The sequence below is a fragment of the Gavialis gangeticus genome, unplaced genomic scaffold, assembly GCF_001723915.1.
Source record: "Gavialis gangeticus isolate Ggan-Ray unplaced genomic scaffold, GavGan_comp1, whole genome shotgun sequence".
NCBI classification, from domain to species: domain Eukaryota; kingdom Metazoa; phylum Chordata; order Crocodylia; family Gavialidae; genus Gavialis; species Gavialis gangeticus.
The window spans coordinates 4,840,247-4,850,588 of NW_017729006.1; the positions used below are offsets into that span (position 1 = coordinate 4,840,247).

Below are 10,342 nucleotides of genomic sequence, written 5' to 3' on the forward strand. Positions count from 1 at the left end.
CCCAGTTTCTTAATGAGAACGGGGTGAGAGACAGTGTCAAAAGCCTTCCGGAAGTCCAGGAAGACTATGTCCACTGCTACCCCTGCATCTAATGATCTGGTGATCTGATCGTAAAAGGCCACCAGGTTGGTCTGACAGGACCTGCCACTGATGAACCCGTGTTGGTTGCCCCTAAGCATGCAGTCCATGTTTGCTTTCTCTTTGTGCACTTATGAATAAAATACTACCAGTCCTGAGGATTTCTTGCCCCAAATAATTAATTTTATTCAATGACTAACCAATAGCTCGTCAAGAATAACAGGGGGTGGGGGGGCTGGGATGGAGTGCTGCCACCAAAGCCCCCATGCTGCTGCTTTTTTGCCTCTTACAGGGAGCGGGGTGAGGGAGCCAATGCCAGTGCTGCTGGCCTCGGCTCCCCCACCCTCTGTCCAGTCCTCGGTGCAGCTTCAGCATCATGGCAGCGCACCCCCATGCTTGGAGCACTGTGATTGGCTGTTTCCATTAGCCAATCAGAGCACAAATAAAGTGTTACAGACAGACGGACAGACTTAGGCTTTTATAATATTAGTAAAATATTGTACAACAGTAGAGGCTGTAATGTTGTAGGAGTGTGGTGTTTATATAGTTGTCACTCGTGTAGACTATTAGGGCATGTCTACACCATGTTGGACAGTGATAGGGAGTGCCACTGTGAAAAAACACCCTCTCGCAGGGCCCCACTCTGCATGTGCCAAAAAATGTTATGTAGCTGCTGTTATAGCAGTGCTGAATATGGTCAGCACTGCTCTTGGGGGTGCACTCAGACCTGAACAGTAGGGCTGTGTTAAATTTCTCCGGGTGTTTCGTTTCAAAGCTGTTTCAATGCATTTCAACTTTGAAACAGCGAAATTGAAGCAAAACAAAAGGCTTTGAAACAGCTTTGAAACAAAATGAGGGTACTCAAAATGTTTAAAACATTTCAAAACTTTTCAAGTCTCGAAGCTGAGCTTATTTGGCTTCAGCACCAGTCCCAGGCAGTAGTGGCAGCCTCCTCTCATCCGACAAGCAGATCTGGGGGCCCACACCCCTGGAGGGCTGTGGGGCTGTGCCGGACTCCTCTCGTGGGTGCGATCCCCCAGATCTGCGTGCCAGATGAAAGGAGGCTGCTGCTACCGACAAGTGTCAGGAGTTGCATTTTGAACGGTTTGAGGTGCAGTTTTCCAGAAACCTCTGCACCTATCTCTTTGAAACCTGGCAGGCTTTGTGCCCTCAGAAGGGGCTACCATCCCTGCAATTTTCATCCAAATCAGGCAAAAAATGACAAAGTTTTTGGAATTTTCATGATTCTTTATTATAGCCTATGGGCGAAACATTGGAACACGTCGAAACAGCAAAACAGTTTCAACAAAACAGAACAGGACAGTTCTTCAAAGCAAAACAACGGAACAAATCACTGTCCGTTCAAAATAGTGAAATGGATGTCGAAATGAAATGATGGTCTTTTGCACAGCCCTAAACAGTGCTAGGCATGCCCTGGCACACACCAGAAAGCAACTGCATGACATTTTCAACATTCGTTACACATGCATCAGTGGGTATGGGGTGTGCTTCATAGCGGCATTCTCTACCACCGTCACTGCAATGCAGACATGCCTTCAGCATCTGTGTTCATGTAATAAATCTTAATTTGGAGCTATTACAATATTAATGTGGGCATCTGTATAAAATATTATGAAAACGTAACTACATTGGCTAAGCACTAGAATTATCACTGTTGTTGAGGACATGACTAGATAGCTTAATTTATTTTTATTGATAATTTTTTGTTGGGTCACAAATGGCATTTCTGGAAACAAGTTTCTTGGTATAAAACTTAGGTTTATAATCCTAGAAAGATCTGGGGTTTAAAAAGGCTCATGATTTTAGATTCAGCATTAGTTCCATTGACTTCTGCCTGGAGCTGGCTACCTTGAGACTACAGGTATGAATAAGTGTTGAAAAAGCTGATCCTACTAACTTAAAAAAAATGGAAGTCAAAGGACCTATTCCATGTTATGGGCTAATAGGCTGCAAATTTTCATCTTGGACGCTAAGACTAAAAGATGCAAAAAAGAATCTGAAATTGTAAATTTTTCTCTCGTGCATTTCTACATTCTATGTTTAAGAATATGCTAGTGGGCACTTTATAACAAATGTGTTGAAGATAAAAGAAAAGCAGTAAAAATCAAATGTATAAGATGTTGCCTGCTTAGCTCATCATATAGTCGTATTTCTTTTCTATCTGAAATAGCAGCAAAGACCACTAGCTGTGCACATTTTGATCATTTGTGCTGAGCTCTGCATATTTGTAGCTAACAGAAATATAGTTTAAAGTGTTTGATAGTTTTATAAGCTGTATTTTATTTCCAGAGGACCGCATCATTTAAAAAATAGGTGACCTTGATCTAAGATTCATTGAATGAGTGAATAAATAAAACAGATCTTATTCATCTTCGGCATAATTCCACTGGTTTTAGGGGTGAATTTGATCTTTTCACCACCCCATCTTTCAAGTTTCTGAGTTTTACAAAATTGTTCTCAAATTTTTGCTGAATTACTCCAGGGAGATTTTATTTTTGTTCATGCTTTGATACCTAATTTTTCCCATCTCTTTCAGTTTTATGTAGGTAAAACTCTGTGAAGCAATGCCACTGTGATGTCGTAGATTTTCTTATGGTAGGAATCCAGTACATTTTGGGTTTGAGTGCCTTCCTCTGAAGATCAGTGATTGGGTGGTAGATGGTCCTCAAGACATGACCAACACTTTTTCCCCTTCCTCCAAAGAGGATTATCTCAGTGTACCAAATATTGCTAGCTCAGTGTACCAAATATTATAATCTCCTCCACGCGCATGTCATTCTCCATAAATGTTAAAAGGTATTTGTTCATAATGTACAAGGTTATAAAATACTTGCAACTCCCTTTCTGGTCTCCCCAACCATACTGCCTTCAGCAGAAATTGCTGTTGCTGTCTAAAAATGTGCACAACTAGTATCTTTTCCTGCTATCTTTTCCCTCATAAAAAAAGAAATAATCCATTGCTATATGATAAGAAAACTTCTCAACTGTTTTTCCCATTTCATTTTAGTTCTTAATGATAATTAATGGACCAACCAGCAGTAAGTACATTAAAGATTGTGTTGCCACCATTTCCCACCCTTGACACTAACCTGCTGTGTTACCTTCAACATGTCACTTAATCTATGTGTCCTAATTTCATAGACTTCATTGACATGAGGGGCTGGAAGGGACCTTGTGAGATCATTGAGTCCAGCACCCTTGGCAAAGGCAGGAAGTCTGCTGGGGTCAAATGATCCCATCAAGATAAACATCCAAACACCTTTTGAATGAATCCAGAGTAGGTGCTTGCACCACCTCTGGGGGGAGTCTATTCCAGACCCTGGACACTTGGACTGTAAAGAAATTTTTCCTTATGTCCAGTGTAAACCAGCCTTCCAGGAGTTTGTGGCCATTAGACCTTGTTATTGCTTGGGGGCCCCTGGTGAACAACTGTTCTTCCAGGTATTGATGTACCCCCCTTATGTTCTTATAGACTGCCACCAAGTCACCCCTGAGCCTTCTCTTCTCCAGGCTGAAGAGTCCCATCTCCCTCAGCCTCTCCTCATAAGGCTTGCTCTCTTGGCCTTCGATCATACGGGTGGCTCTCCTTTGGACTCTCTCAAGTTTATCCACATCCCTCCTGAAGTGGGGGGCCCAAAACTGGATCCAGTACTCTAGCTGCAGCCTCAGTAAGGCCGAGTAGAGTGGGAGGATGATGTAGGGTTTTGTCTGAGATGCATTGATGGATGCATGTCAGTGTTTGGTTTGCTTTGCTGGCCACAGCATTGCATTGGTGGCTCATGTTCATCTTGTGGTCAGTCGAGACCTCCAAGTCTCTTTTGGTCATGGTGCTACATAATTTTCACATATGTAACAGGAAAATTCAGTATTTATCTTTGGCATACATTATTTTGAGATTTAGGGATAAAAACATAATATAAGCACCAAGCTTTATCATCATTATTCACTGTCTGCATCAGAGAAAGCCTTCAGTACTGATGTCCTTCTAATGAAGCCTTCTCATGCTTAAGAATTTCACTGCATAAAACCAGTTGTTGGGTTTCCTACAATGTCTGCTGATAAAAGAGTCTAACAGGGTCATATCTTCTGCCTTTTAGCCCAGTAAGAAGGGGAGCCAACTTGCTCATCTTTTGCAGGAGAGTTCTGAGGAACAAGGCATTATGGTTGCTCATGTGTTTGCTCTTAAGAAACCAATAATTAAATTAATGTTATTTGAGGGCTGGCAAATGTAAAAGAACTCTACCCATTATGACTTATGCCACTCTTCACTTCTTAAGATCCATCATACATTCCATAAAATTCCCATGCACACATAATCATGATTTCTGGGTCTATTGCAACAGTTAAAAACAAGCATCAATCAGGAACATTTATGTTAGAAAATCAATAGCAGCATCCTGTCATCTCACCAGATTTTAAAACTAGTAGTTCTTACAGGCACTGGTCAAGCAAATGATTACTTGTAAAGATCAGCTTTGCACTGCAGTCTGAAATATAACCAACATTAGGAGACATCCAGGGAAGAACATATTACACTATTTAGGATACCACCAAAAATATTCTGCCTTAATTTCAAGACTTTAAAGCCTGACACAAAGGCTGATCTCAGCTATCTTGATAAGCAAAGAGGAGGATATTTAGATCCCAACCAGCATAGGTCTTTAAAGACAATAATCACAGATGCTGAAGAGTAGCCAAAGCAGAGTCACAGATACAAGTACACTGTTGTACTCACACCAGCTTTCTGCTATTCTTCATGAACTAGCTCATGCTACTGAGTTTCTTTAAGGCTAGGGACAGACATTCAAAAAGCCTGAACCTGAATTGATTCAATCTTTGCAGGTTAGTGTAACCTGGTTAGGCCAAACCAGTTTGTAACCATACAGACATCCTCTATGGACTGAAGAAATGCTGACACTTGCCTGCAATGGCTCAGGATAGAAGCCAGGGGGCACTAGAGCAGCCCTCCTTTCCTTTCCATAGTCCTGAGCTGAGAGGGGGCATGGCCAGGCCATGGCAGGATGTTCCCACCTCCTCCCCAGCTGCTCCTGACCAGCGAGGGAGCCAGCAGGGAGTTGCACAGAATTTAGTTACATAACAGGGAGTTTAGCACCCCATCAAGAAAATAAAAAGTCTCTCTCATTAGTTCAAGCTCTTCTTAAACAACTTTTTCCAAGGAAGGAATGGAGGGACTTTACCAGCTGACCTGTTGATTAGCTTCAAAAAACCCTAAGTGGGCACTGTCCCATTTGTCTTTATCCTGTCTGTCTTAGACAGACATCTCTTAGCATTAGCTAGCATACCACATGCTGTGGAAGAGGGGAAGGGGTTCCCTGCTTGAGAACGGAGTGGGGGGGGCAGGGTGGAGCAGGGGGAAGCCGGGCAGAGGGGTGGGGCCAGCTCTGCTTCGGAGCAGAGAGCCCTGCTCAGGGCTGCAAAGCATCTGGGATGCTGGGGGACTCTGGTTTAAGTTAAACCAGGAAGGGGTCTGGGACAGACATGGCATAAACCGGTTTCACCCAAATCAGTTAAGTTTGATGCTACATTCAACCAAGTTTATCTTGAACTGGTTTCAGCCATTTTCAGAGTGGTTTTGTGCACTGAACGACTGTCCTGTTACAGGTTTAAACCAGTTTCTGATCACTGGTTTATGTGTAATGTCTGTCCGTAGCCTAAGGGTAGAGGTCATTAGAAATAAACAGTTTCTGGATCATTCTGTATACATTTGTTGGCAGTCTTAGGACTTAATTATAGTCTTTATGTTCACTGTTTTCAAATAGGGTAGGGTACCTTTTCCCAACTGGCCTTGGGTGAGAGGCCAAGGATGCCAAACCACAGGAGTGTTCTTTCAGACCAGAACTGAAATGTGCCAGTGAAACCACTTTAAGAGCTTGTGGCCTAGCCACTCAATATGTATGTGTTTTGGAAATAAGTTTCAGGATTTCACCAACAAGCAGTAATGAAGCTACTGTTATGGGAAACAAGTACATCTCTCACTTTATAAAAGAAGCACAGAAAATGTGGATTCTCACACATTTTTGCATCAATATGCCAATATATTGTGTTTTCTTTTCCTCTAGAATATATCAGCATGCACCTGTAGAGTGAAGCTGGCTTTCTGGAAAGCAATTCTATGAATTAGCAGCTAACCTGCAGAACAGAAAAAGAAGATTTTTCTCTTTTTAGTATGCACAGCAAGAATGCACTGGGAAAATGAACAGTAGAAAGCAGCAGTGAAATAAAGGACAGCTATCTAATGAACTGTCGTCTTGCATTCACTCAGTCCAGCTCAAGCAGTATCTGCAAGCTTGACAAGTTATTTCATTCAGAAGTCTAGATACCCATTTGCTGGCCTCAAGTAATGCAACATATTTATATGCTTTGAGAATTAACATGACAACCAGCAGCCACACATGTCCAGTACCAACAGTGAATGGACGTATGAGTCACTATCCAACAGCCCCATATCCGCTACTTTTTCCTCCAGTCATTGGTGGACTGTCACTTCCTTCCCTTCATGGACTTCAGAGTTACCCACCAACAAGTGGATGCAGCACTCCATCCCCTGCAAGTAAGTACCCAGTTATCCAGTCTACAAGGTGTTTTTTTTTCTTTCTAGTCTTCTTTATTAAGAAATTAGCACATTATTAATAAAATTATGGTAGGGATAATAACAGCTGTTCACTTGTGATGTCATATGTGCAACGATAACTATGAAATACTACCTTTATAGAAACTGTTAGAGGCAGGGCTGCTGTTGAAATGTGAGGAAGTCTTGCATTGTCAGTTCTTAGTATCTGCGTTCATATCTTATCATGCTATCGCAAGTAAAAGCCTCCATGGGAATTATCAACAAACCACAAAAAAAAGTCAACTTCATTAACAATGGCCACTACTCAACGCAATTTTCTAATGGGTCTGCATAATTAATGGTGCTTGTATTTTTTCTTTTAAATAGCTGCTACTTCTCTGATGTCTGTCCTGCTAAGGTCCCACTTCTGTGGTTCCCTGTACATAACTTCTTACTAGGATTCCATGGCTAAAGAAATGGGAGTAGGTATTTGAAGCTCACATGCAATGCATGCACATTTATCTGATATTCCTGGAAAGGCTACAGGAGTTCGACACTGTAGAGTGTGCTGGCCCAGATGATTTGTTTTCAGCATTTTTAAATGAGTATTTACTATCTGCTAGAACTTACTTTCCTATGATTTTTAAGAGAGAGGCCAAGTTATGGTCTTAATGGCACAAGTGTTAATTCTGAGTGACACCATTTAAGGAACATGAATTGTTCAAGATTTTCATTGGTATAACTCAGTATAGAGCTATGCTTCATGGGAAGAAAAGCAGTACACAGTAGTGGGATATTGCAAGTGTCATCTGCTTCCCAACTTAACATTTTGTTGTACAAAATCGTTCTTCTCCACAAAGGACATTCCTGTGAATGCTCTATAGGAAGAGGTGTTTTGATTAACAAAAGACTCCATAACTGCAAAGGGCTTATGCAGCAGTGATGTTGATTAGAGAGACAGAAGAAAAATTGTCTTGGCAGCTACTAAAATATGTGCTTGAGTGGAAAAACTTTGACAATTTAAGTTTCAGACATGGAAAGAGAAGCATATCATGAAGGAAAGCAGCATTTCATAAATGCTGACCTTGTTTATGCCAACACCAATTTCATATACATATACCCACAGTATAGATAAATTCCAGGTCTCCCAGAAATAAATGAGATTTTTGCTGTTGTCATTAGTAGAGAAATAATTTTTTCCTGTGTGTAGGCTTATGTTTGACCACCTGTGAGAGTAAGTGTTTTTAAGGTGAGGCCTTTTTTTGAACTTCATAATTTCTTTTATCAGGTATTAAAAAGAAATGCCTTGAAGTTGAAAAAATATATCTTAAATTTTTGGCTCTCCAGTCATTTAAAAACAACCTTGGTTTATTACCAGAAGGCTGCATTGAATTTTTACCCTCATAGTTCAAGTATATTCTTCTGTCATGGGAGCCAGACAGATTGGTAATCAACAGCAGCTTTCTGGAGACATCCAAAATGTATATTACTGAATTTGCAAAATTATTCTTTTCCATAAGTGTGTTCTAATTAAATTAATATCATATGGAAATCATATCAGTGGCAATTATGGATGCTTGATTTCTTAAAAAAATAAAGTCTAATGTGTATTGTAGACACTCAGAATAAGTAGCTGTTTTTGAAAATGTGTGTGTCTGTCTCTGCTATCAGAGCTGAGTATCCTGGTTTTCAGGACAGTATTTTCAAAGGAGGATGTCTTAAATTAGAAACCTTTTATTTCTAAATATGCCTCATTTTAGGACTGCTTTTAGTACCTCCTGCTCATTCTGATCATGAAAATCTGGGTATCTAACATTGTAGGGACTCATGAGGTCAAAATTTTATAATGTTATGATTTCTAGAATAGAAATTCTTGAAAGGAGTCAGAATGACTATCTCATAACTTGTTCTTCTGCTTCCCAAAACAACTAAGCAGTTTGGCATAGTCAGCTCACTAATAACATGAAACTCCTGACTGGGCACTGGGGGAACACAGGTCTGGAAGGTGAAACTTGCCCACCATCTGCCTGAAGCTCTGCACTATATACGACTCTATCCTGAGTGCTATTTATCTTCCAGCCTCTTTCAGGAGCTCAAAATTCAACAGGAAATATTTCATGTAATAGGAATTCTGTAAAGAATAAAGATTTCTGGTCCCTGTAGCCCTTTTAAAAGAATGCAATTTATCAGCTTTTGTTCAAAGCTATCAACATTGCTACAGTTATGCTGAAAAACTTTGTATTGTTTTGCTGTATTATTTTGTTCTGCCTTGACTTCAGTGTCTTTCTGTTATAGCAGGTACCTATAAATTCAGTCATCTGGTTTCTACAGTTGGGACTGATACAGAAATGAGAGAGGCCATATCATCAGCCTCTTTCTCCTATTAAAGAGACAAAATGCTTTTAGACAGATTAATTTTATGAGCATAAGTGGCCTCTAATAAGAGAACTGTGCTATAGTGATTTAATTTCATTGATGTTGATAATGGTGTTGACTCCTTGACCTCTGTGACCTGACTTCTGTTTTTATCTGAGATACACAGTGCAAAATACTTAATAATTAGAAGGTTGGTCACAATGCTAAAAAGGTCAGTAGAAGGAAAAAATATTACCTTTACTCATAGGTGAACTATATATTAATGTTGAAGGAATAAAAGAGTTACCATGGGCAAGAAGGTCATTATTTTTATAAGCCTGATTGATTTAGTCCAGGCAGCACAAAGCCGACATTTTCAGTAGTCACCATTGGGATTAGCCAACAGTATTTGTGCTTATGCAGTATTTGTGAGAGGGGAACCATCAACTTTTTCACTATTAAAATGAATAAAAATACTTGAGATGGTTTCAGGACATTACCACAAAACTGATTCAGCAATGGCATTTCTTGCTCCAGTAAGCAGGGAACTGGGTTTCCTGCAGCTTTGAACCCATGAAAACCATATTGCATGGATATTACTCTTTCTGGATGAGAATTCAGGTTTAGTATCAAAGGAAGCCAAGTAAACAAGGAAGAAAATTACTCTGAGCTCTTCATCATCTTTGATATCAAAGTCATGCGCCAGCCTTTCACAAGCAGTAAGAGTATGTTTTGTAATTGCATCTTTGTTTTATTCTAAATAAAAGCTCTAATAAAGCAACAATACCAATCAATTCTACAACACGGTAGCTAAAACAAAGCTGGTAAATAAGAATGGGGAAAGAGGATTACTTTAATAAATTGTGAAAATAAAAGTTTCTTAAAACCAGTTTAAACTGAAGGACTTAATGTGTACAGGCACATTTTCAGGTCAGGTGTTCTGGTGGTATGCTGTCTGTCACCCGTCCTGTTCCACGATTGTCCTTTATCATTCACTGGAAAAGTGCTTCATGTCACTTAAACGAAACCCAATCTCTTCAAAATATTTCCCTTTCCCCCACAAGTCTGTGTTCCTCCTAAATGAGGCAGTCCACAAAGCAGCAAGCCATTGACAGGTATGTGATGGTCCACCTTTTACTTTCTGACTCATTGCTCCATCTTGAACCTTAATCATGAACTTGTACCTTCAGGATCCCAAGGAACAAAGGCTGGCGAGGGAACATGACCCTGATTTTAGAAGAGTGTCTTGGATTTCTGCATAAATTTACTAATGTATCTGGTTTGCATAGTAGACAATTCTGATATGCCCCAAACCAT

At 40.2% G+C, this 10,342-nt stretch overlaps 1 protein-coding gene across 1 annotated transcript in view; it reads left to right on the forward strand.

Annotated features, from left to right (window-relative positions):
* Positions 1-10,342, forward strand: part of RARB (retinoic acid receptor beta) — a 387,901-nt gene that overhangs the window by 49,846 nt on the left and 327,713 nt on the right. The window contains exon 2 of the mRNA XM_019508768.1: positions 6,180-6,670. Within this exon, the coding sequence (XP_019364313.1) occupies positions 6,493-6,670 (178 nt within the window). The 5' untranslated portion in view covers positions 6,180-6,492. The remainder of the gene's footprint in view (positions 1-6,179; positions 6,671-10,342) is intronic.